This window comes from Molossus molossus, unplaced genomic scaffold (genome assembly GCF_014108415.1).
Source record: "Molossus molossus isolate mMolMol1 unplaced genomic scaffold, mMolMol1.p scaffold_m16_p_13, whole genome shotgun sequence".
NCBI classification, from domain to species: Eukaryota; Metazoa; Chordata; class Mammalia; order Chiroptera; family Molossidae; genus Molossus; species Molossus molossus.
The window spans coordinates 53,117,692-53,144,790 of NW_023425348.1; the positions used below are offsets into that span (position 1 = coordinate 53,117,692).

The following is a 27,099-nucleotide window of genomic DNA, read 5'->3' on the forward strand; positions in this document are numbered from 1 at the left end:
AGCTCAAGTTACTATTAACAGATATTTGTTGATCAGTTACAAGGAGGAGGACTCTCTTCTGGACTTGGATAAGTTCTTTTAAAAGGTCCACCCATTCTGATCAGTAAGATGGGTGGAGTGATTTGCTGAGGTCCTCTCAGATTTTTATGCAAGCACAGAAACACCAGGAACAGCAGCATAACCCAGGTCAAACTCTTCCTACGTTGTAAACTGACCCTCAATAGCTGAGGGTTAAAGAAAAGGTTGCCTAACTCTGACTTCTATTAAACCTCATCTTTGTGCCCCCTGCGAATACTACACAGTGGTATCAAGAAGTATTTGCTAAAGGAATGAATCACCTTCCCTGCCTCCCATCCCCCACCACAGCCCCTCCCTAGGGACTGCACTAGCGTTTGAGCTCCCGCCGGGGACTTTTCGGGGGTCTTGTCTAGTCTCCTTAGACAGTGACCTCGGTCCCTGGATCAGGACCAGGGTGCCCCTTTTCACTGCGGGGCGCCGGCTGGAACCGGACAGGGTGCTCACTTGGACACTCATATTTTCCTTCGGGATGGAGGCTCTTCTCTTGTTCGAGGAGCACACGAACACCGAAAGGGCCCGGGCTGGCTTGGGGAGCACTGGGGGACTGCGGAGTGGTGTCTAGGTCCCAGCCTGGACAGAGGGCTCGCCGACCCACCCCGCTCTCCCACCCAGCGCACGGCTCCGGTTGGCGCCCGGGGGCGGGGCACGATGGGGCCGGGTCCCGGCGAGGGCGGGGCGGCGAGGTCAGGTGACCGTGCGGCGGGCGGCAGAGGCGCAGGGTGTCAGACGCGCAGAGGGGCTGGCTGGGCTGGCTGCGCAGGCTGGGCAGTCCCGTAACACGGCGCGGCCATGGGGGGCTTGAAGGACGAGCTGCTCAAGGCCATCTGGCACGCCTTCACCGCCCTGGACCTGGATCACAGCGGCAAGGTCTCCAAGTCCCAGCTCAAGGTGGGCCCCCGCCGGGCTCTACCCCGGCCTCCGGGGCGCGCTCCTCCACGGGGTGGAAGCGGCCCCGGGAGACGGTGGCTACAGGGAGGGGCGGGCGGGAATGCCGCCCGGCGGCCTGCTCCGGGCTGAAGGGCCAGAGCCCGGGTTCGGAAGTTTTTGTTTCCCACTTGCCCTCGGGCGGGGGCGGTGCGTTAGTCCCCTCAGGGCTCCCCGGGAACGGGGCAGGCGGGGGTGGGATCTTTGAGTGGCGACCTCCGCTCTCTGTGGGCGCCCCCCCCCCCAAGTTTCAGACTCGGAGAGGGCGGTGGGTAGCTCCCTTAGTGAACCTACCCATAGTTTACCCCTTACTCTGGGAGAGGAAGGGACTTGCCCAAGCTTACTGGGCAGAGCCTTGTACAGCGGGACTGTCCTCGAACGGTCCATCTGCACCCAAGGCAACCGGGCCCTTCAGAGAAGGGAGAGGTGCCTCAGAGTCCCCAGAGTCCGGCCTCCATCGGCCTCCTCCTTTGGGGCGGCTTTGGCGGTGGGGAGCGCTTTGTAACTTTGGAGGAAGAACTGCCCCCCTAGCGCGCTCAGGTCTGGAACTACTCGAGGCTGTGCTGTGCCCCACAGGGACCTTAGTTCCCGGGGAAGGAGCGCTGATCTTTCTGGCGCCCTGCAAAAGCAGAGCCTTTATAGTGACTGCCAAATATCCCTTAAGTGAGAGTATAAGGTATAAATAAAGGAATGCTTGTAAATTGAGTAACCCCAAGCACGGGAAGTGGCACTTAGCCAGGAGAAATTGGCAGCTTCTTGAAAGTGTAAAATATGGAAACAGACAAGAAGAACCATTCACAGGCATTTTCAAATATACACATTTTGGATCTAAATGTCTGGTTTTCTTAGCCTCTTCTGGGAATTAATTTCTGAAGATTGGGTTTGCTCTGTATATTTTGAGCAGTAATCAGGAGGTTCTTATGAGTAGTGGCTTTTATGCCAGTAGAATTTAGCATTCCTACCGGGTTTCTTTTGCACTCCTCTCTATGTGTTATATATAAAATTATACTCTGGAAGGGTCCACAGAAGTCTGGAAGCGCCCATGGAAGTCTGGAAGGGTTCACGTAAATCATCCACTTAATTTTTATTTTTTAAATTAACGTACAGTAAAATTGACATTTTTGGTGTATATTTCTATGAGTTTTAATACGTTTAAAGATTTGGATAACTACTACCAACACCAGGTTTCCATCATTTCTGTTATCCTAAAAGGCACCCTCATGATGCCCCTCATCCTCAACTGTGGGCTGTCAGTGATCTGTTCTTAATTGCTGTAGTTTTGTCTTTTTCCAGTGTCTTATAAATGGAGTCAGACAGTAGGTAACCTTTTGACACTGGCTTTAAAGAATATATTTTTATTGATTTTTAGAGAGAGGAAGGGAGAGGGAGAGGAAGAAAGACAAACATCCATGTGAGTGGAACAGCCATCTGCCTCCTGCACGCCCCCTACTGGAGATCACAACCCAGGCATGTACCCTGACTGGAATAGAATCCAACTGACAACCTTTCAGTCCACTGAGCCATATTGCCAGGGCAACTGGCTTCTTTTTTTAAAATTTTTTATCCTCACCCGAGGACATTTTTGCATTTATCCTCAGATAGAGCGGGAGGGAGAAAGAGGAAGAGAGAGAGAGAAACATCCATGTGAGAGAGATACATCAACTGGTTGCCACCCTCACGACCCCAACCAGGGCTGGGGACAAACTGCAACCGAGGTACGTGCCCTTAGCAGGAACCGAACCCGGGTCTCTGTGGTCCGCGGACCGATGCTCTAACCGCTGAGCCAAACTGACCAGGGCAATAATTTATTTTTTAAATACAAATGTATGGCTGGCTACCTTTTCCGGTGAGTTCTTTTGTTGTTTTTTTTTCTTTATTGATTTCTGAGAGACAGGAAGGGAGAGGGAGAGAGAGAGAGAAACATCTGTGAGAGAGAACATCAATTGGCTGCCTCCTGCATGCCCCACTGGGGATCGGGCCCACACCTTGGGAATCAAACTGGCGACCTCTTGGTCCATGAGTATACAGTCAACCACTGAGCCACACTGGCTGGGCTCCTTCCTTCTTTTAGATTATTTGAATATATTTTAGTATACCATTTTATTTTTATTTATTCTTTTATTGATTAATTTTATTATTTATTTATTTATTTATTTTTTTATCCTCACTTGAGAACATTTTTTGATTTTTTGTTCAGAGTGGGAAGAGAGAGAGGAAGAGAGAGAAAGAGAGAACCATCGACGTGAAAGGGACACATCGAGTGGCTGCCACCTGCAAGACCCAGCCAGGGCCGGGGACAAACCACAACCGAGGCAGATGCCCTTAGCCGGAACTGAACCCGGGTCTCTCCGGACCGCAGGCCGACGCTCTAACCGCTGAGCCAAACCAGCCAGGGCTTATTGATTGATTTTAGAGAGAGAGAGAAAAACATTGATTTTGTTGTTTATGCATTCCTTGGTTGGTTCTTGTATGTGCCCTGACTGGGGATCAAACCTGCAACCTTGGCTTATCAGGACAACCCTTAACCAACTGAGCTACTAGGCTAGGGCTTAGTATTCCATTTTAATACTGAGTTTTTTATTATATTTATTTGTATAGTTTTAAAAAGATTACACTAGGGCCCTGGCCAGTTTGGTTCAGCAGTTAGAGCATTGGCCTGTGGTCCGGAGAGACCTGGGTTCAGTTCCCGCTAAGGGCACGCTCGTACCTCGGTTGCAGTTTGTCCCTGGCCCTGTTTGGGTCGTGCGGGTAGCAACCACTTGATGTGTCCCTTTCATGGCGATGTTTTTCTTTCTCTCTCCCCCTCCCACTCTATTTGAACAAAAGATGGGAAAGTGTTCTCGGGTGAGGATAAAAAATAAAATAAAATAAAATAAATAAAAGATTACACTAGGGATTATAATATTTATAATCTAACATTTTACAGACTATTTAGAATTAATTAATATTTTACTACTTTAAGAGGAAGATAGAAACCTTATCACCACATAGGTCCCTTTTACCTCCCTGCTTTATTTTGTAGTTGTCATATTGATTACTTTTCATACATTGAAAACACCATCAAATAATGTTAAAATTTTCAACCATCATTTTTATTGTAAAGATCTCTCAGGAGGAGTATAGTATTTTTTCTCCCAGATACTCCCAGATTACTTCTTAATTTTATAGATGAGATAGATGAAGCTTCTGAGATGTTTGATGACTTACTCAAACTCACAGTTGTAAGTAGCTAAATATGAAACCAAGATTTTCAAACTTTTGAGCCAGTGTTTCTTCATTTTCTCTCTTTCAATTGATTGCATAAATGAGATGTTTTCTTTTACTTTTGTTACACTCCATTCATAATTGTCTTTGTGGCTGCCAGTAGGAAAAGTGTTCAGGTTATTCTTGACTGTAGGCTTGACAGGAAGTGTTAAAATCCCAGTTCATAGCTTTCACCCACAAACGCTGGTAACGCAACTGTAATTGTATTTTGTTTCTGTCTACTTAACTGAGAGGCTTTGGGATTGATTTAATTCTGTTCATTTTACCAATGTTTCTGGAATTGAAAATATTTTTTAAAAATTTCTATTTAGGTCTTTATGTGCTGCTTTGTGAAGTTTGATGTTCATTAATCTATTGGCTAGACATAGGTTTTTGCCTTAATTTGTTCACTTATTCATTTGTTCATACAACAATCTTTTGTGTGTTTACTCTGTATAAGGTACCGTAATAATTTCATAAAAAGATTAGTATTTGTAGGCTCTTAGTAGTTAATATCTCCTGGGAGGAAATATCTTATACAGTAGCCCTTCCTTATCCATGGTTTCAATTTCCATGGTTTCAGTTATTAGTAGTCAACCATTGTCCAAAAATAGTAAATGAAAAATTCTAGAAATAAGCAATTCAAAAGTTTTAAGTTGCCCACTGCTCTGAGCAGTGTGATGAAATCTGATGCGGTGTCATTCCTCCCCTGCCCACCATCCAGCCCAGTCCCACCCTGGACGTGTATCTTGGGTTTGTCCAGTATACCTACGCATTTATACACAATCCTGTTAGTCACTTAGAAGCTGTCTTGGTTATCAGGTTAGTTGTTAAAGAGAAAGAGACCACATTCATATAACTTTTATTACAGTATTGTTAAAGTTCTATTTTATTATTAGTTATTGTTAAATTCTTACTGTGCCTAATTTATAAATTAAACTTTATCATGGGTGTGTATATATGGAAAAAAGCATTGTGTATATAGGGGTTAGTAGTATTTGTGATTTCCATCATCCACTGGGGGTCCTGGAACATATCTTCCAACTATATGGACTAATGTAATTGTTTTATTAAGTATCAGACTAAAAATTACATATCCAAAATGAAGGTTAAAATGTATCACTTTGGAAAACTGTGGGCATTCTAAAATATTTTGAACTTGTCTTTTTGAATTATTGTACCTTCACCACTTTTGACACAACGAATGGATACATTTACTAATTATGTAGTAGATACTTAATGTGTTAGATACTGTGCTAATAGTAAAGGTGGAGGAAAAAGAAACAAATAGGAATCGTTGCCTTCAAAGAGTTTAAATTTTGGTAGGCAAATGAAGAGAATGATCAACCATTAGAGAAAGCTATATCTATATCTCTCTATCTCTATCTCTATCTCTATCTCTATCTCTATCTCTATCTCTATCTGTATCTATACCTATCGATATGGATATAGGTAGATGTCAGACAATTACCCTGTCTTTAAGAAATATAAAGTCTGGTTGTAGAGATAAAAAATACAGAACTATTATTAGATAGAAGATGTTGAATGTGACAGAAGATGAAGGACCATGGGATTTTAGAGAAAAAGACAATTACTTTTTACTGGTGAGGTTACTTCATGAAAAAAACAGAAAAACTTCTTTGAAATTAACTCTGAAGAAAGCTAGGATTTGATTATATAGTAATGGGGAGGATTAAACCCATTATATTAATTTATTCAATGGATATTTATTGACTTGTGAATTCTAAGGCATCCCTGTGAACTATTGCAGCAGACAGGAATTGATTAGGCATTCTGTTGTGTAGCTTGTTTTGATTGGAGTATAGAATACAAGTGGGTATTTGTTTGTGTGTATGTATAAGAGAGAGTTACTGCTGGTGATAAAGCTGTAGAAATAGATTAGGGTTAATGGCTTTGAGTGCCAGGCTAGTTAGGTGGATGCCATAGGGCCTTCAAGTTTCTTAGAGGTGATGAGCCATGATCAGAATTGCACTTGAGGAAGTCACTCGGGCAGTAACATACGTGCTGGGTTGGAATGGATTGGATAGGTTGGAATTAGGAAACCATCGCAGTAGCCCAGATGAGAGGTAATGGGAGTAAGAGGTGGGGAGGATGGACAAGGGGAAGATGGTGAATGAAAGAACTTTGCTGAACCTGATTGGGTGTGAAGAGAAATGGAAAAGACAGAGTCAGAAATGTCTCAAATTTCAACTATGGATGACCAGTGGATAGTAGTGGATTTTTTTAAATTATTAAATTTTTAGAGAGAGAGGAAGGGAGAGGGAGAGAAAAACATCAGTTGGCTATGTCCTGCATGCCCCATACTAGGGATAGAGCCCACTCCGGCATGTGCCCTGACCGGGAATTGAACCAGGATCTCGCAGTCCACTGGTGGACGCTCAATCCACTGAGCCACACTGGTCGGGCTAAATAAAATTTTAAAAAATTTATCTTTATTGTTGAAAGTATTACAGATGTCTCCCCCTTCCCCCTCCACCATGCTCCCACCCTCCCCAAATAACTTTTGAAATTTAAAATCCAAAGAAATAATTAACAATATAAGAAAGATATTTTGTTGTTGTACACATAGACTTTTATTAAACCTACTAAGATAAAAATACAGAACACAGAATGTAAAAACCTCTTGTGACTTACATAAGCTACTGTTGAAGCAGATGTTGGGTTGTCATCTAGTCACAGTGATGTTTCCTTGTTGAAACAACCAAGCATGAGGTCATTGCAGGTCAATATCTTCTTGATCTTTGCTAAATTACTCCCTGGCCCAGCTGGTGTGGCTCAGTGGTTGAGTATTGACCCATGCACCAAGAGGTCGCTGGTTCGATTCCTGGTCAGGATACATGCCCAGGTCGTGGGCCCGATCCCCAGTGGGGGCATGCAGGAAGCAGCCAATCGATGTTCTCTCTCATCGATGTTTCTATCTCTTCCTCTCCCTTCCTCTCTCTCTAAAATCAATAATAATAAAAAAAAGTACACCCCACCCCCACCCCAAAAAACAAAAACAAAAACAAATAAAACCAAAGATAACCACTGCTGCCTCGCTTTCCTTACCTTCATTCTTTCTCTCTCTTCCTCCTGCATTTCCTGTGATCTTGGGCTTTTTCCTGGCAAACCGCATACCCTCTGCAGGGGACCTCTGGCTCTTGCTCCAGTTGTGACATTTCTGGCTCCCCACCTGAGTTGTAGCTGTACAGACTTCACCCCCACACTCAGCTTATGCACCCATAGAAGTCTTCAGGTGTATTATCTTAATTTGTGTTTGGATTGTTGGAAGGCCACTCATTTTTTTATTGTCATATTGTTTTGGTGTTAGTTTATTTTTGAGGCTGGAATACACACACACACACACACACACACACACACACAGAGAGAGAGAGAGAGAGAGAGAGAGAGAGAGAGAAACACTAAACTAAGTTATTGTTTTAAGTTAAGCTTTTTCTAATTGTGTAGAGATCAAGTTCTTACAGCTGCTGAAGTAGATAGCATTAGGCTAATGGTGGGAAAAGAAATCTTTAGGAACACATTCTTTACTTGCTTTTAAACTTGTATTCATGAATAGTCCTTCCTTAGAACAAACTGTGTTGTTTGTTTTGAATGCAATTTTGGTATACTCTATGGGAGTATTTAAAACTACCAGAGAGAGAGATAGACACTTTAAAAAATACCCATAGGAAAGTGATAGGTATCTATAGGTAGCTGAATAAATATCATTGAGTTTAATGTTAGAAATTTTTTTTTATTATCCTCACCAGAGGACATTTTTGCAATTATCTTCAGATAGAATGGGAGAGAGGGAAGGAGGAAGAGAGAGAAAGAAACATCGATGAGAGAGAGACACATCAACTGGTTGCCACCAGCACGACCCCAACTGGGGCGGGGACAAACTGCAACCAAGGTACATGCCCTTAGTGGGAACCGAACCCTGAACTCTGGTCTGTAGACCAACGCTCTAACCGCTGAGCCAAACTGGCCAGGGCTAGAAATTTGTTTTTAAAGCACTGTTTTTTTTTAGTTTGGTTTTGATGTTTGTGCCTTTCTTTTATCTGTGTGTGTGTGTCTGTGTGTGTGTGTGTGTGTGTGTGTGTGTATAATGAGGGACATTTATGTGTGAATTTCATATTTTAGGAAACCTTATTAATATGCCATTTGAAATAGCATTACTTATAGTTTATGATATAAATTTGCAGAAGTCATAATGGAAGTAGGTATAGAGCATATTATTTGAATAGAGGCAATCATTATTTTCCCTACTGATGTTTAAATGATCTTTAAATTATTTAGAATTTTCGTGGTCTTGCTGAAGGATACTAAATCCCCAGTGTTACTTAGAAATACATGCAATTCCAAGAAGATAAAAAGATTAAGGCTATTTATTATGTAAACATATAAATCAAAAATAAACTTTTTGAATAGTTTATATATCTACATGGTATAAAATTTATAAAGTTCAAAAGGGCATTCACAGAAGTGAAGTTTCCTCCAACACCTGGCCCTACTAGTTCCCTGCCCTGGAGGTAACAATTATTACTAGTTTCTTATGTTCCTTCCAGAGAGCAAAATGTACCTTAAAATTAATAGTCTTGTTATGGTAATTGTTGTCCTTGTCCTCTTATATATAGCAAAAGCTTGTGATATTTTTGCTACTTCTATTACAGCTTCACTTTGCAATTGTGGTTACAGTGTGAATTACATGTCAGTGCTGGAAATGTCTTGAAATAAGCTTATTGGCCCTGCACTTCTATCCTGTTGTTTTTAGAAACACAGGGTTTTGTTTTGTTTTGCTCCTTTGAAGTAAAAGGGTTTTCAGTGAGGATCTTAATTAAAAAACAAAATTTTAGGAACAACATGGGTAGTTTGAATATTGATTCGTTTTTCAATGACAGATTTTTTTTTTTTTTTTTTTTTTATCCTCACCCGAGGACATTTTTCCATTTTTTGTTCAGGTAGAGTGGGAGGGAGAGAGAGGAACAGAGAGAGAGAAACATCGATGTGAAAGGAACACATCGAGTGGCTGCCACCCGCACGACTGACCAGAGCCAGGGACAAACCGCAACTGAGATACATGCCCTTAGCGGGAACTGAACCCGGGTCTCTCAGGACCGCAGGCCGGTACTCTAACCACTGAGCCAAACCGGCCAGGGCTCAATGACAGATTTTTCAATTAAATGTTTTTATTCTTTGCCTTGCACTTTGCCTTATGTATCTTGAGAATAAGGTCCTGTATTCTATTCTCATGTAGGCATTTAGCCTCAAAAGATTTTAACCTTGCTAGTTACAGAAGTAAATGAACTAGGCCAGTGGTCAGTTGAAAACATAAAGGAAGCGAGTGGCAGTTAAGGGCTTTGATTGTGCGAAGCACGGAAAGAGATGGTTGATTCTTGGTAACTTGGCCTGTGTAGTATTCCCTCTCTAATCTTTAGTGATTTCGTTTCTGTTAACTCCTGCTGTAAAAGTTGTTTCTGTTGAGGAACTAAAAATCTAATTAAAAATGGGATTAGGGGATTGGCGTCATGAGTGAGCCTTTAAAAGTCTTTGTTAGATATTTTTTTTTTGTATTTCACTGAAATAAAACAGAAAAGACAGCTCTCCAAATAAAGAAGCATATAAGAGACGTTTAAAAATTTTTAAATGGCTATAATGGATTCTGGGTTATTTCCTTTCTCTATTTCTTACTTGCTAGAAACTTTATGTGGGATAGCTTGGAAATTATTGTTTTTTTTTTTTAATACATATAAACTTTTGCTTTATTGAAGGTAACGTGCAGACTGCGAGGCACTTTTTTGTGGCCCTCTGTCTTAACAGCCCCTGCGTTTCTAACCTTATGACTCAGACCTCTTAACCTTCCTGATCCCCATTTTGTATTTCCTTTGGGGTCTCACCAGAGTCCCAGAGGTACATAGTAGCTGGAAGTTAGAGATGAAAGAGGCTTTGTGTGACCTTTTCCCGCTTACTGTTTGCCCTCATTGAGTAGGTACTTCTCGTTCCCTCCCAACAGGAGGGTTATTGTAGTCCCCTCCGTGGTGTGTTCAGTACGTGGGAACTCACTGTACTCCATTTTGCCTCCTCAGTCCCTTTTACGTGTGTCCCCGATCCTTCCAGCCACCTAAGTCTAAGGTAGCCCTTTGCCTCAGCTTTCTTCATCTTCTCAAAGCTTTGTTTCATAAATCTATTTTTATGCTCTGCTTTCTGCTGTATTTTTTCTTCTCATTCTACCTACAGGTTGCTGCTGCTGCTGCTTTTTTTAAAAACTCAAAATCTGTGTCTACTTGAAACTGCAATCTTCAGCAATTAATCAATTAATTATAGAAATGTATTTAGGAGTAAATCTGCATAGAGTTGAATATCCTACAAGAGCATCTTGTGATTAGGGAGAGATTCCTGTAATATTAGAAAAACTAATTTTTTCATCTTAGGACAGTTCTATGTCTTCTATACCCTTTGCTTCAATCTTGAGGAATAATTAGTTTTATGACTATGTTGGATTGGGACCAGGATAGTGTATATGTGGGCATGGTGTACCAGGCAGAAGAAGTGACACCAGTTAGGATGAAAGTGGTTCTGCTCGGATGGACCACTGGGCAGATGTATAATATTTCACTCGAGACAGCTCTGGAAGGATGGAACACTTTGCCTTATTAGGCAGCACATCCCATCATTTCTTTTTTTTTAAAAAATATTTTCTTTATTAATTTTAGAGAGAGGGGAAGGGAGAGGGAGAGATAGATAGAAACATCAATGAGAGAGAACATTGATTGGCCGCCTCCTGCATGCCCCACACTGGGGATCAGTCCCACAACCTGGGCATGTGCCCTGACCAGGAATCGAACCAGCGACCTCTTAGTGCATGGGTTGACGCTCAACCAGTGAGCCGCACCGGCCGGGCCCATCATTTCTTTCAGTTCGCAGGATGATGCACATCTTGGCCAGATGACTGTTGATTTGGAGTTGAGAGCAGGATCTGATAGTCAGTCGACTTAACTCTCAGTGACTTTCTTCAGTGATGATTTGAGGAAACGCTGTTAGGTAATGGGACACCAGACTGTTAGTAGATAGTACTAGACTGGAATTCAGAGGTTCTTTACCAGGGTGACTTTGGGGTGTTTGTTTCTTGTATTTTAAGATTATCTGTTAAATGGGAATAATAAGACATTTAGCAACATGCATACTTGCACAGATGGAGCTTACAACCTTTATGCGTGACAACGGAACCTTTACTAGCCACCTATTTATTTCCTACCAAACGATGATGTTGAAGAGAATTATCTACCAAACATTATATGAATTTGAAGGTTTGAATCTACTGAACACCTTTTGTTAGGGATTCTCGGCGAGAAATAAATAGACAGCATTGTTCCTTACCTTGAGAAGTGTGTGTTTTAGTAAAGAAGATAATACAGGAAATGACTCCAATAAGACAAGTTCTACAGGGTGTGGAAAACGAGTCCTCTGGACCATGCTGTCTAGTATGTTAGCTATTAGCCACCTTTGTCTATTAAGCATTGAAAAGTGGCTAGTCTGAACTGAGATATAAATATAAAATATACACTGGATTTTAGAGACTTTTAAGAAAAGAATAATTAAAATATTGATTACATGTTGAAGTTATAATATTTTAGATATATTATTAAAATTAATTTTACCTGTTTTTTTTCCTTTTTAAAAATGTGGCTATTAAAAATTTTTAATTTCATACGTGGTTTGCATTGTGTTTCTATGTAATGCGATATATAAAGCTGCTGAAGATGTTCAAAGGAAATAGAGAAAGAAATGCAGACGGTTGTAGACAAAGAAAGTTTCAGGGAAGAGATAGGACATCAGCTGTCTCTGGAGAGAGTGGACAGATCTCTTGTCTCGTGTGGTCACGGATGGGTGGCAAGCGTGGTGGTAGCTTTGTAGATAAGAGCAAGGGCCCAAACGTGCAGTGTTTGTGAGCAGTGAAGAAATCCTCTGGGTGTTAGAATGTTTGTTGAGTTATAGCGGAGAATTAGGGTTTAAGGGGAGATAGGGTTATATTGTTGATGTTTTTGTTCTCACACAGAATAGATAGTCAATATATTTTTGTTGACCAACTATTGTAGAATGAGTAGTTCAGAAGTGATCCGTAAAGAGGGAAAGTTAAAACTTTTGGGTAGATATATATATGACAAAGGTGGTATGTTGAGACTGTTTTGGTGATGTGAGTGTGATGATTAGAGGCGAGAGGCTGGAGATGGGGAGACCAGTTGGGGAGCCTCTATGAAAGCTGAAGAGTAAGTTGAATACTGGGCTGGGATGGTGGCATTGGGAATCAAACAGATATGTTCCCCACCCTTATAGAACTTATAGTCTTGTGAGTGATACAGACCAGCAAGCCAGCAGTTCAAACACAGTGAGCTAAAGAAAGGATGACCTCACAGGATGTGTGAAACTCCTCTGTAAGGACATTTACGATGAAAGATTTGGAAAGTAAATCTTTTGGAGGAACAGAAAAATGCGTCAGGAGGGAGAGCATTGTTTGGAGAGTCGGGAGAGTTGGGTGGCCATGGGAGTCACTTCTCCTTGCTGGGCTTGTTTCCTCATTTGTAAAATGTGGATAGAGGATGGATCTTCAAGGGTTAGCCTTCTAATTTAACTTTGTTAGCTTGGTATGTTTCCCATGGTCATAGCCTGGTGAGCAGTTGCTATTCAGCAACTCTTTGTTAGGGCCTCAGAAGGGTGAATGAGACTGGTTTTAAGGGTCAGGAGCCCTCCTTTCCCCAGCCTCACATCTCTGGTTAGCCTTGAGCTGACCGATCAGCTGACTCCGTGGAGAGAGGAGTTGGCGTGGGGGCCTGGGGCAGACTTAGATCTGGAAATAGGACAAACTGTAAGTAAGAGAAGTGCAAGAGGAGAGTCCACAGTTTTGCTGTCAAAGGAATGGTGGTACCAAAGTCATAGCCAGGGTGGGAGACCTGTTTTGGGAAGAAAGGTGATGAGTTCTTATTTGGGTTATTTGGATGTGAAGCAAATTTAGCATAGAAATCTCTGGTATTAGTGATATAAACCAGAGCTTGGTTGAGAGGTCAAAACCAGAAAGATATCTGAGGGTCATTAGAATAGAAGTGACTTAACATTGTCAGAATAAAAACACTTTTTAAGAAGAGAATAAGAGAAAGAATTCAGGGCTCAAAAATTGGGCCTTGGGAAATGTCCAGATTGGGAGAATGAGGAGTGAAGGAGGCGGTTCCATAAAGGCACCTTGGTAGGGGAGGGAGGAGAACTGAGGAAACTGTGTGCCGCGGGACCAGAGCGTTCTGAGAGGAAGGGATGACTAGATTGTGCAGGGCCAGGCACTTGGGAGAGTTCCTGTTCAGAAGGGATCTGCCCCAGGTTGGCTTTTCCAGGAAGCAGATGCGGAGGTATGCTGGGAGTACCAAAGGGTTATTGGGGAGAAACACCTGTGGAAAAAAAAGAGAGGAAGCAGGATTGGGAAAAGCTGTCAAACTGCAATATGGACTTGACAAAGCTGGGACTGCTAGAACAAAGATGGCCTGTTAGAGGTCTTGAGAACCATCTTGGGGGGAAATGATACTGCTTTGCTCAGTCATTGGCTGAGGTGGACCCTGAAGGTACTACTGCTGACGCCTCTCAGCTAACCACAGTCCTTGTAGCTGGGCTCCAGTTCCTTTTGTGAGGAGTGATCTGAGGGATGCATCTTTGTATCCACCACAGAATTCTTTTGAGAAAGCAATTTCGCAAGACTGATAAGGATAGAAGCCATGTTATAGGGACCATAAGGGAATAGAGTGGTCAGAAGTGGGGTAGTAGAGGTAAACCTCGGATTTGGGATCTTTCTCATCACCTTGGGTGTACACCATGGCTTCAGAGAAGAGTGTGCTACTCAATTGTACTACCTGATTTCTGTTCCATGGAGTTGTCTCTCACATACTTGTTAATTCTTACTGAGTCCTTCCTTCAAAAAATCTCTTTTTGAATATTGAGGAAGTGGACTGCTTTACAGATCTCAGGACAGATGAATTATGCCTGCTAGTTCTGATGGTGTTAATAACTAATTCGGGTCATTGTTTCTTAATCTAAAAGCGATATGAATTAGAGAGTCCAATAAAACAAAAATTCTTTCTGGAAAGAATATACTGGTAGTATAGTGAAATACATTTAAGAGACCCTGATCTAGATAAAGATGATGGAAAAGAAAAAGAAACGAAGAAGATTCTTTTCTTTAAAAAATATTTTTTACTTTATTGATTTTAAGAAGAGAGAGAGAGAGAGATAGAAACATTGATGAGAGAGAACATTGACTGGCCACCTCCTGCATGCCCCCCACTGGGGGTCGGGCCCACAACCTGAGCATGTGCCCTGACTGGGAATCAAACCAGCAACCTTTTGATGCATGGGTCGATGCTCAACCACTGAGCCACACCTGCTGGGCAAGATTCTTAAATGGGACTCATTTAGGTAACATTTCTTGAACATCAGGCACTCTCTCATCAGGCTTTGGTATTGCACAGATGGATGCAATACAGATCCTCTCTTTAAGGAGATTATGGAGTAGCAAAAGTGATAGACACAGATGCTTCTTCCAAATGACTTACTTTCTTAAAGACATTTGTTATTCTATAGTCCAGTGGGGAGGCTGGAGACTCCAGTCCAGTGTCTCGCACTTGGAGAAACAGTGGTTTCTTCAAGAAGCATGGCAAAGCATAGTCCTCCGTGGATGACTGAAGTGAGTTAATCCCATCAGCTCTATAGTCCTACAATGATCTCTTCACATTTTATAGTTTTATTGGTGCTTTCTAGCTGGAACCCTCAGACATATTTAAAATTTTCTATAAATATAAAAGCTTCACTTTTTCGGATTATAAAGATAATGCCTAGAATATTCAAACAGCACATTGAAATATAGAGGCAAAGGTAAAAGCCCCAAAGTTCCACCACCACAGGCAGATGCAATGAACTTTTCAGTGAATATCTTTGTAACATCTCTCTCTTTCTCTCTCCCCCTCCCTCCATCTCCCTTTCCTCCTATGTGCACACACATGCACTTATACATGCATATATATCCTTTTATAAATGGGATCATATTTCACATGCTTTTGTAATCTTTCTTTATGATCTTAACCATTTAAAAATTGTAATTAAATTTGTTGGTGTAACATTGGTTAATAACATAAATTTCAATTATACATCTGTATACTGCGTTATGTACTCACCACCCAAAGTTAATCTTCTGTCATCAAATATTTGACTCCCTGTACCCTCTTCCCCCCCTCCCCCCCTCCCCCTCTAGTAATCACCATTCTGTTGTCTGAGTCTATTAATTTGTTTGTTCATTTGTTGCTTTTTTTTTATATCCCACATGTGATTGAAATCATATGGGTCTTGTCTTTTTCCATTCCGACTTATTTCACCTTGCATGATAACTCTCAAGGTCCATTCATGTTTTACAACTGGCAATATTTCATCTTTTTTTATGGCTGAGTAGTATTCCATTATATATGTGTACCACATCTTCTTTATCCAGCCATTGGTTGAAGGACACTTAAGTTGTTTCCATGTCTTGGCTGCAGTGAACATAGGGGTACACACATCTTTACAAATAAGTGTTTTCAAATTTTTGGGTAGATACCTAGAAGAGAGATTGTAACTCTATTTTTAATTTTTTGAGGAACTTCCGTATTGTTTTTCACAGTGGCTGCACTGATTTACATTCCCACCAGCAGTGTATGAGGGTTCCCTTTTCTTCATATCCTCTCCAGCACTTGCTATTTCTTGTCTTTTTTTTTTTTGAATCCTCACCTGAGGATATTTTTCCATCAATATTTTTTTTCTGCTAAAGTAGGAGGGAGGGAGAGAGAGAGAGAGAGAGAGAAAGATTGAAGTAAGAGAGACACATTGATTGGTTGCCTCCTGCACAACCCTGACCGGGGCTGGTGATCAAACCTGCAACTGAAGTATGTGCCCTTGAATGGGAATCAAACCCAGGATTCTTAAGTCTGCAGGTCGATGCTCCAACCACTGAGCTAAACTGGCCAGGGCTCTTGCCTTATTGATGATAGCCATTCTAACAGGTATGAGGTGGTATCTCATTGTGGTTTTGATTTGCATTTCCCTTATAAGTAGTGAAGTTCAGCATCTTTTTATATATCTGTTGGCCACCTGTATAACTTACTTGGTAAAGTGTTTATTCAGGTCCTCTGCCCATTTAAAAAAATTTGGGCTCTGGCCAGTTTGGCTCAGCTGTTGGAGCGTCGGCCTATGGTCCGGAAAGACCCAGGTTTGGTTCCCGCTGGGGGCACATACCTCGGTTGCAGTTTGTCCCCAGCCCTGGTTGGGTTGTGTGGGTGGCAACCACTCCATGTGTTCCTTTCACGTTGATGTTTCTCTCTCTCTCTCTCTCCCTCCCACTCTATCTGAACAAAATATCGAAAAATGTCCTCGGGTGAGGATAAAAAAAAAAATTGTTTAATCCTCACCTGAGGATATTTTCCCATTAATTTTTAGATATAGTGGAAGGGAGGGAGGGGGAGAGAGAGAGAGAAACATTGATGTGAGAGAGACGCATCGATTGGTTGCATCTTGCACAACCCCAACCAGGTCCGGGGATTGAACTGAACCGAGGTATATGCTCTTGACTGGAATTGAACCTTCAACTCTTTGGTCCGACACGCTGACCACTGAGACAAACTGGCCAGTGAGTGAGCTGCCCAGTTTTCAACTGGACTGTTGTGTTTTGTTGCTGAGTTGTATGAGTTCTTTATATATTTTGGGTATTAGCCCCTTATTGGAAGTATTGTTTGCAAAAATCCCCTTCCATGGTTGGTTGCCTTTTTGGGTAATCTATTTTCTTAAGCAGTGTGTTAGAATTATCTTTCTATATCAGTGCACATAAATACAGACACCATTCTTTATAATGGCTATAAACCAGTTCACTGTGTTGATGCTTCAGACTCTGTTTAACCACTTTCTTATTCACAGATATTTGAGATGTTTTGATGTTTTCACACTTTCTTATTCACAGATATTTGAGATGTTTTGATGTTTTCAACCAGGGATGCTGCTAAAACATCCTATAATACACAGGACACCTCCATCTGCTCCCCAAATAAAGAAATTATCTGGCTCAAAATGTCGGTAGTGTAGGAGAAAACCTGCTCTGTATCTTCTCCAGTGTTTGTGTGTTGGAAATCATTACTCCCCTATATGTGCTCAAACACCAGGCAAAATATAATAGTTTTTTAAATTTGCATTATTTTGATTACTAGTGAGGTTAAGCATCTTTTCCTATATTTGCAGTTAGTTTCTTTTGTGAATTTTTTATTCATTTCCATTGCCCATTGTTTTATTAGGTGTTCGTCTTTTACTTAATAATTTCCAAGCATTATTTGAATATTGGAGCCATTAGACTTTTTTGTTTATGGTGTCTCTCTTTTTAAAAAATCCTCATCCAAGGATACTTTTCCATTGATTTTCAGACAGAGTGGGAAGGAGGGAGGGGGGGTGGGGAGAGAGAGAGAGTGAGAAAGAAACATCGATATAAGAGAGACACATCAATTGCTTGCCTCCTGCATGACCCCAACCAGGGCCGGGGATCAAATTGAAACCGAGGTATGTGCCCTTGTCTGGAATCAAACCCGCAGCTCTGGTCCAAGGGCCTGATGCTCCAACCGCTGAGCCAAACCAGCCAGGGCTTTGGTGTCTCTTTTTAAAGGGAAATTAAAAATTCTTTTATTTGGTCAAATTTGGCACTATTTTCTGTTTGATTTCTGAAGATGGCTAAGTTAATGAGTTATCCAAAATAACTTATTAAAGGTGGTTCATTTAGAATGTAATCCATTGGCATCTACTGTAGTTTAGTGGCATATATTCTGTGGGAAACATCACAATAGATGATTTTGAGTTAGATTTCCTGCCTTAATCTGTCCATAAGTGTTATGATCCTACTGAATTCTTCCGTAGGCCTGTGCCAGTCACTGTGAAGGGTATGGAAGAAAAGTATTAGGCAGGGTTTTCTCCCTTACTGAGCTGCAGTTAGATGTTTGAGATCCCGCTGTCGTGTGAAACAAAATTCATTTAAATGCTAATAGGAGTTTAGTGGACAGGCAGGGCAGTGAAGGTTTCCTAGAGTTTATGAGGAATGACTCAGTCTTGAAGGATAAGACTATGCAGAAGGGAATGTTTCCAGCACAGGGCATCATTGTGGGACAGACAGTTAGTACACCTGGGCTCTTGTCCCTACTTTGGCACTAATTAGTGTGTGACTTAGGCCAAGTCTCAGGCCCCAGGCTTTTTATCTATGAAATAAGGAGATAGCAGTAGGCTATTTCCTAAGATTGTTGTCATTATTAAAGTATTATGGTTTTACTGTTTACTGAGAATTTTTTGAACTAATTTGTTTGGCATTTCTTGAAAGCCTTCTGCATTCTGGGTAGCGTGTTAGGTGCTGTGGGAATGCAAAGCTGGGTAAGATATAGGCCTTTCTTTCAGAAATTTACAATCTCATGGGAGAGAAGAGTTATGCATTGGTAGTGTAAAACAAGAAGTACAGACGTCTTGGGAAACAGAATGTTTGGGTGTAGAGGCTGTAGAAAGGGATGGCGTTTATGTTAGGTAGGGGTGGTTGGAGCAAAGGCCTGGAGGAGGAAGGGGGGTGGTACAGGGTTTGTTTGGGGTAGAGTTGGGTAGACTTGTTTGGCTGAATTTGTATAGTTGATGCAGAGGGTAGGGAAATAAATAAGGCTAGAAAGGTAAAGTGGGGCTGGCTTGTTGAGTGAGTTAAATATGGAGCTCAGATACTTTCTTGTGTCACTGGAAAGGGACTGAGCTGAGGTGGGTCTGTCCTGGCCTGGTCTGGAACGTGTGGGTTCTTGACTTCATGCAGGAAAGATTTCATGAAACGTGTCCAGGTGATTTTGAGAGTATGTTTATTAAGCTGGAGACTGAAACAAAGTAAGGGCTCAAGATAGAAAAGGCAAGATCATAGCAACAGAAGGAGCTGCCTTGGCCCTTTAGAAAGAAAGTCACAGGCAGAGGAAGTGAGCCAGCTGGGCTGTGTGGACTCAGTAAACAAGTTACAGAGGCAAAAAGAGGGCCCTTGGAGACAGGTTGAGGGGGTTGGCCGCAACAAGCTGCTGCTGCCTGCTGCTCCGCTGGTTGCAAGTCTCCTGGGAAACCTTTAGAGCTTAGGAGAAAGAAAGCAAAGATACCTGCCTGAGAAAAGAAGGGGTGGGGGGAGTGAGTGGGTGGGGGTAGGAGGTGCAGGCATGCTCAAGGGAGAGTGAGCACTGGGTCCTTTGTCTTAAGGGTTTGATCTGTTTTCTAAAGGTGGGAATTTTAGGGGAGATCTCAATCAGGATATTCATCAACTTTCCTGGTGTGTCCTTTGATATACTGATGCATCAAAATAAGCATATAGAGGGATCAGGGTCATTCTCTGGTCAGTTTCACCTTCAAAGAATGTCACTGGAGAGGGACTGGGACTGGGATCCAAGTTGGTCTGCCCCGCATGGTGTGGAATGTGTAAACCATTTGCTCCTAAGTGTCCTTGGTTAGGGAAGGTAAGACCTTGCGGTTTATTATCTGGCTGTAAATTACTTGGCCTTGTTTAACTATCTGTCTCAGTTTCCCCATTCCACTTGCCAAGGAATTTTCCTAGCTTCTTACTAATGTGCTTCACTTGGTTTTTACTTCTGTATGCTTTTGATGAATTTTAGATAAGAAGGTAATGTGATATAAGCAGTACTTGAAGATTAATTTGGTAAAAGAGTCTGGAATGGCATAATAATAACACAGGAATCAACTGTTTCACTACTCACAACTGTAAACCTACATTTGCCCCACCCCATATTTAAGAGAGAGCAAGCAGGATTTAAGCAGTGACAAGCAGGATGAAGGATATTTTCAGGAAAGGGAAAATGACTCCATGTGATAAGGGGCGGGACTTCTGTTGAGACAATGCTCTTAAGGCAGGGCATAGCACTGGTAGGAAATTGGTCATTCTGGTTCATTGTTAGGAAGAGTTTTCTGGTACTTTGCCATTAGCTTAATTTTATAAATCAGAAAGGAATTTTCATGTTTTTAAAAAAGATTGCCCATTATGAATTATAATTCTATAATTATGTCCGTTCAGATAAGCTTGTTGGAATAGAGATCTCCACCCCCCTCCCTTTTTCAGTGTTGAATTTTGCCCATTACGCACATCCTGTAAAGGGAAACTGTGACTAGGGGGCACATTTCAGAGAACCTTTATAATCTCTACATCTTTGGGAGGTTAAACATTATGCACTCATGTGTGTTAAAACGTTGTTAGTCGTTATCATTCCTGATTTCATTTTCATGATAGTTGGAGCAAAAGTAAATGGCAAACCACTGAACAGGAACACACCACACTAGCAGGGCTCTTGCAGCTAATTAGTCATCTCTTGTCAGCGGAGGCCCTGCAGAGCCATAGCAGACAGCTATGGGTCTTTAATTGTAGTGACAGTGGTTTATTTTTCAAATCGGAAGGGAGAGCAAAGTTGCTTAGCAATCACATGGGTGCTAAAAGAATGGTCTTTGGAGGAGCAGGCATTTGAAGTGGGATATATTCATCTTTTTCAAGAAACTTGTAAACACTCTGATTAGAGTGATTCAGGGGCAGTCCTTTCACAAATAGAGAATGTGTAGTCCTCTTTCCTTTTGATTGCTTTTGTCCTCAGCAGTGTCCCCCAAAGGTGGTTGCGGGGAGATGGGTGTTCCCAGAGAGAGAATGGTCCCAGATTTCTAGGCATATGTAGTTCTTCACCACTGGATTTATCTTTTTAAATTACTATTATCATCATCATCATCATCATCATCATCATCATCACCTGAGGACATACTTAGAGAGGGGGAGAAAGGGGGAAGAGAGAGAGAGAGAGAAAAAGAGAAAGAGAAACAGAGAAACAGCGATCAGTTGCCTTGCCTTCTGTATGTACCCAACTGGTAATCGAACTGGCAACCTTTGGTGCACAGGACAATACACAACCAACTGAATCATTCCAGCTGGGCTTCACCGCTGGATTTAACTTGGCTTTGCTAAACAGCGCCAGCCATCTTGCTAGGTCCTAGAGAACTGACTGGTAGGGCCGGGGGAGCAGCAGTCCATCACTGCACCTTAGCATAGCATGCATGCATGGCCAGAGTCACGGCTCTCTCCAGAAACAGGGAAGGTGGCCAGCGTGGCGATTTAGTCTAGTCTAGTTCTAGTACCAGTTTCATAACATACAGCTCTGATTTGGGGCACATCTCCTAATCTCTGACCTCACCTCTTCATCTACTCTCCCAGGGGCCAGACTAAGACCAACTAATGCATGATGTGGCTCTCGTCTACATTAACTGCTGCTTAAGCTTATGGAGTGTTTCCTTTTTGTGACTAGTTTATATTCTGACCTTTGAGATTTTGATCTTTATAGATTTTACTTTTTACTTAAGAAAAACCTGAGATACTGCCTAGGCTTTTAAAAAATTGCTGATAAAAATTATTACAGAGTTTTGAAGATAGCACACAATTTTTTCTGTTAGTAACAAAACCTTTTCATTTACCTATTATCCAGTTTGTTTTGTTTGAAGAAAACTTCCCTATTGTAGGCCTTACTAACAATGAAAAGAGATAAATTTCTGATCTAAATTATAGTTCTTTTGATGAATTCATGAAATGAGTTTGAGTTGACAGTTATAGATTAGGCTTTAAAAAAGTTAGAGACAAGTCCAAATCCTCATTATGCAGTTACTATACTGAGACCAAGTGATTAAGTAGCAAAATATTAAAATATTTATAAAGGGAAAATGGCAAATCACTGAACAGGAACAGAACACATGAACTGGGCCAGCACTGAGGCCTCCTCAGAAGGGTCCTTGTTCTAATGTGCTGCTCGCACATTGCTTAACTAAATGAATGTGGTTAAGGGAATCCAACTGAATTCAGCTATCTGTGTATTTCACAAAAGTACTGGTTAATTGTCCAAGGCTGAAGTCTGAAATTCAAATCTAAATCTTTTTCAGTGGGATCAATGAACTGAACTAACCACCTACTAAAAACGTAATGTTCCTATGAGTGTTGGACCAGGATTACAAAATCTGAGTTCTAGTCTCAGTTCTGCTAAGTAACTTTAGTCAAGAAAAACAAGTTGAATCTCTTTGCATTTAATCTCTGTAAGCCGGTACTCACCAGCTACAAAATGACAAGAATGACAATATGGTGTCTAGTGCCTCTGCCAGGACTTTAAGTTGGAGGATCTATGAAATCCAAAAGCAGAGAGAGGAGTGGATGTGGGGGAGATTGGTGTGTCCTTTTTTTTTTTAAATTCCTCACCTAAGGATATTTTTCTACTTATTATCAGATAGAGTGGGAGGGAGGGGAGAGAGAGACAGAGACAGAGAGAAACATTGACATGATAGAGCCACATCGACTGGTTGCCTCCCGCACAACCCGACCAGGGCCAGGGACGAACTACAGCTGAGGTACATGCCCTCGATCGGAATCGAACCCACAACTCATTGGTCTGCGGGCCAACACTCTAACCGCTGAGCCAGACTGGCCAGGGAATGTGTTTCCTTTTTGTATCCTGAGGATTTTGCATTAATTAACTACTTTTTCATATTATTCTTCTATCTGGCAAGTCTTCTAATGTCCCCCAAACCTTTTCCTATCCACAGCACTCCTTATCTGAGGCCCAGGTTACTTTGCACTTCCTCTATGAAGTCACTGTAGCACACACAATTTCTCCTTTCTGAACTCATTTATTGCCCTTACATCTCATTCATCTGTTAATCACGGTACATTGCTGCGGAATGTCTTCCTTTTATACCTAATCTCTAGGGAGTAGGTTACTGTAGAAAAAGTGTAGACCTTGAAGATAAATTAGATTTAGCTGCATGCTCTTAGGCCGGCCACTTTTTAAAAATATATATTTACTTTATAAATAGGTAGCACATTTTTGAATAGGTAATTTTTTTCAAGATAATAAAAAGGGGAAGATACAGTGAAAAGTCACCTTCTACCCCTAGTCTAACACCACACTAGTCTTTCCCCCACTGTTATTAGTTTCTTACACATCCTCCTGGAGATTTTAATTTTTTCTTTTTTTTTTATGTTAAAGATGACACACTAATGTAGTCTTAGGTATGTTGCTTTTTTTCACCTAATTTATCTAGGAGATGTTTTTCCTTTTTTAAATATGTTTTTATTTATTTTTTTAGAGAGAGAGGAATGGAGAGAGATAGAAACATTGATCGGCTGCCCCGTACTGGGGATCGAGCCCAAAACCTGGGCATGTGCCCTGACTGGGAATCGAACCGGGACCTCTCAGTCCATGAGACGACACTCAATCCACTGAGCCACACGGGCTGGGCTATTTGGAGATCTTTTTATATTACCTCACAGTGAGCTTCCTCATTGTTCTTCAGGTTTTATGGGTGAACCATAATTTAACCAATGGTTGGGAATTTTTACTTGGGTAAAGTCCCAAATAATTTTAAAATTTGAATGACCTTTGTGCCTTATCTAAGAAATATGCTCTTTATTTATCTAAAACTTGTATTTTTGTAGTACATTATAATTTTTAAGCACTTTACATTCTAAGCTGTTAATCTTCACAAAACCTCTTTGGGGTAGATAATTACTCTATAGATTTTACTAGATAGATAGAGCAAATAATCTATTTAGGATTTTGTTGACCGTGGTGTAAGATTCTTGAATAAAAGCTCACCGTGCTCTCCTCATGTGCTCTATTACAAATAGAGGGCTTGCTTGAGAAACACAGCCTGCTTTGTAGGGCTGATAAAAGTCTTCATTTCATTTACAGCCATTTGTGAATTTACTTCCTTTACTTTACTTCCTTAAAACCAGTGGAGCATGTAGAAAATGACCTGCACAGAAATGAAGCTTTGAGAAGCAAAACAAATGTAGAAAGAATATGTTCTTTTTATAGATTCAGTACTTTTAATCTTAAAAAATCCTAACTGAAATATGTTTAGGCAGAAAAAAGTGACTTGCTTAATAGAATTGCAAATATTCATTGAGATGAATGTGGCTCTTTAAGTGGTTAAATGGGTAGGGCTGAGAGAAATAGGAAAATTGTTTTTTTACAAAAAATTTTTTCTCTATTGACTTTAGAGAGAAAGGGAGAGGGAGAGAGAGATGGAAACATCGATGAGATAATATCGATTGGCCGCCTCCTGCATGCTCCTCACTGGGGATTTGGCCCACAGCCTGGGCATGTGCCCTGACCGGGAATTGAACCGTGACCTCTTGGTACATGGGTCTGTGCTCAACCACCGAGCCACACTGGCCGGGCGAAAAATTTTAACCTGGGATTTCACATTTAGTAATAATCTGTGTTAAAGGAAGTGTAGCCTTAGCTATGTAATTCGACCTGTTAAGAATGTGCAAATGATATTGAAGGAATTTGTTTTATTTTTTAATTTTCATTTAATGTGAAACAAGATTAGTACTGAGATAGCCCAATCTGCTAATTCAACTACCTGCATGTTAAAGTGTGTACTTAGCTTATCAACAAGACCAGTAACCCTTTATATATGGAATGCTAATTTTCTGCAAAATATTTCAACCATTTTATTTTATTTTTTATTTATTTATTTATTTTTATCCTCACCAGAGGACATTTTTTCCATTTTTTTTGTTCAGGTAGAGTGGGAGGGAGAGAGAGGAACAGAGAGAGAGAGAGAGAAACATCGATGTGAAAGGAACACATCGAGTGGCTGCCACCCGCACAACCAACCAGGGCCGGGGACAAACTGCAACCGAGGTACGTGCTCTTAGCGGAACCGAACCCGGGTCTCTCAGGACCATAGGCCGACACTCTAACCGCTGAGCCAAACTGGCCAGGGCTATTTCAACCATTTTAGTAACTCCTGAGATATTTATTGTTTTTTTAATAGGATTATTATTATTTTTTTATCCTCACCTGAGGACATTTTTTTGTTTTTTGTTCAGATAGAGTGGGAGGGAGAGAGAGGAAGAGAGAGAGAGAAACATCAACGTGAAAGGGACACATTGAGTGGTCGCCACCTGCATGACCCAACCGGGGCCAGGGACAAACTGCAACTGAAGGTACATGCCCTTAGTGGGAACCGAACCCGGGTCTCTCTGGACCGCAGGCTGACGCTCTAACTGCTGAGCCAAACCGGCCAGGGCTTCTGAGATATTTTTGCTATTGATTTTTTTTCATATTTAGAAACTGGGCCCTTGATGTCTTTTTTTTTTTCTCTTTTTACTTTTACACTTTTAAATGCTAACGCTGAAAACAGCCTAACACCATAGATTTTCAGAGATGTTTGGACACTTAGAGATTACCAATTGTATTTGTGATATTTGTATATTAACTTGGCCCTTTCTACTGAACAAATGAGAAAGCTGCAGTCCAGAGAGGCTATGACTGGCCCATGTCAGCCGCCTTGCCCAGGTCTCCTGGCTGGAGCTGCTCAGTCAGTATAGGTTCTTTTTCTTACAGCTCTAATCGACTGACACTGCTCTACTTGGGGAGAAGTTTAATTTTGATCACATTCTCATGCTCTTTTCCCCCTTTCTCTTTCTAATGTGGGACAATTAATACAAAGCTACAAATATTATAGTCACCGATCTTGCATAGAGCCTGGCTCAATGTGGTCAAGTAAGGGAGACTCATTTGAAGTGTACCAGAACTGGGGAAGGAATGAGAGACACTCATGGGTAACAAGTGGGGGGCTGGCAGCTGAGCAGTACTCATCCGCATTTGCTAGTTTATTCTCCATCTTTCTCTCCCCAGGGCAGGGAGCAGCCAGTTGTGTTCAGACAGGGAAGGTACCGTGTGCCGGTTAGTGGCGGCCTTTAAATAACTTTTGTTTCCCTCTTAGGTCCTTTCCCATAACCTGTGCACGGTGCTGAAGGTTCCACATGATCCTGTTGCCCTTGAAGAACACTTCAGGGATGATGATGAGGGTCCCGTCTCCAATCAGGGCTACATGCCGTATTTAAACAAGTTCATTTTGGAAAAGGTATGATTCTATCTAACCTCTTTTTGCTTACAGTGTTGTTTGATTTGCATATTTCAAATGGGCCCCAGAGCCCCTGGTTGGTGAGTTCACTAAGGAGTTCGGTTGTGAGGCATCAAGAAAGGAAATCAGCCTGGCCAGTGTGGCTCTGTGGTTGAGCCTTGACCCATGCACCAGGAGGTTTCGGGTTCGATTCCCAATCAGGGCACATGCCTGGGTTACAGTCTCAATTTCCAGTAGGGGGCATGCAGGAGGTAGCCAGTCGATGTTTCTGTCTCTTCCTCTCCCTCTCTCTCTAAAAATCAATAAAAAAAACACATTAAAAATAAAAAATGTTATAGTTACTTAAAAAAGAAAGAAAGACAGGAAATCAGAAAGAATGAAAGATGGATGTCGCTTTCTATTTCTCCCTCTTCTCCACTGTCTTCTAAAACTTGGTTTGAGCCCTGGCCGGTTTGGCTCAGTAGTTGGAGTGTCGGCCCTCAGACCAAAGGGTCCTGGGTTCAATTCTAGCCAAGGGCACGAACCTTGGTTGCAGTTTGTCCCTGCCCTGGTTGGGGTTATACGGGTGGCAACCAATAGATGTATCTCTCTCACATTGGTGTCTTCCCCCCCCCCCCACTCTGTCTGAGGATAAATGTAAAAATATCCTCGGGTGAGGAATTAAAAAAAACCCCACAAAACATGGTTTGATAATTTCCCAACTTGGCTCATTTTTGGAGATTAAGAAGTGTATTTTGTTTTAATCTGTACCTGTTTTCTCTTAGGGTGCTTTTTGTTTCTTTTAACATTCTGATTCCACATGTATTGGCAATGATCGTAAAAGCCCAGGTGGGATGGGGTGAAATC

The 27,099-nt window shown here is 41.6% G+C and overlaps 1 protein-coding gene across 1 annotated transcript in view; it reads left to right on the forward strand.

Annotated features, from left to right (window-relative positions):
- Positions 1–796: 796 nt before the first annotated feature.
- SWAP70 (switching B cell complex subunit SWAP70) overlaps positions 797–27,099 on the forward strand; it is a 78,182-nt gene continuing 51,879 nt past the window's right edge. The window contains exons 1-2 of the mRNA XM_036258465.1: positions 797–966; positions 26,113–26,253. Coding sequence (XP_036114358.1) covers positions 868–966; positions 26,113–26,253 — 240 coding nt within the window. The 5' untranslated portion in view covers positions 797–867. The remainder of the gene's footprint in view (positions 967–26,112; positions 26,254–27,099) is intronic.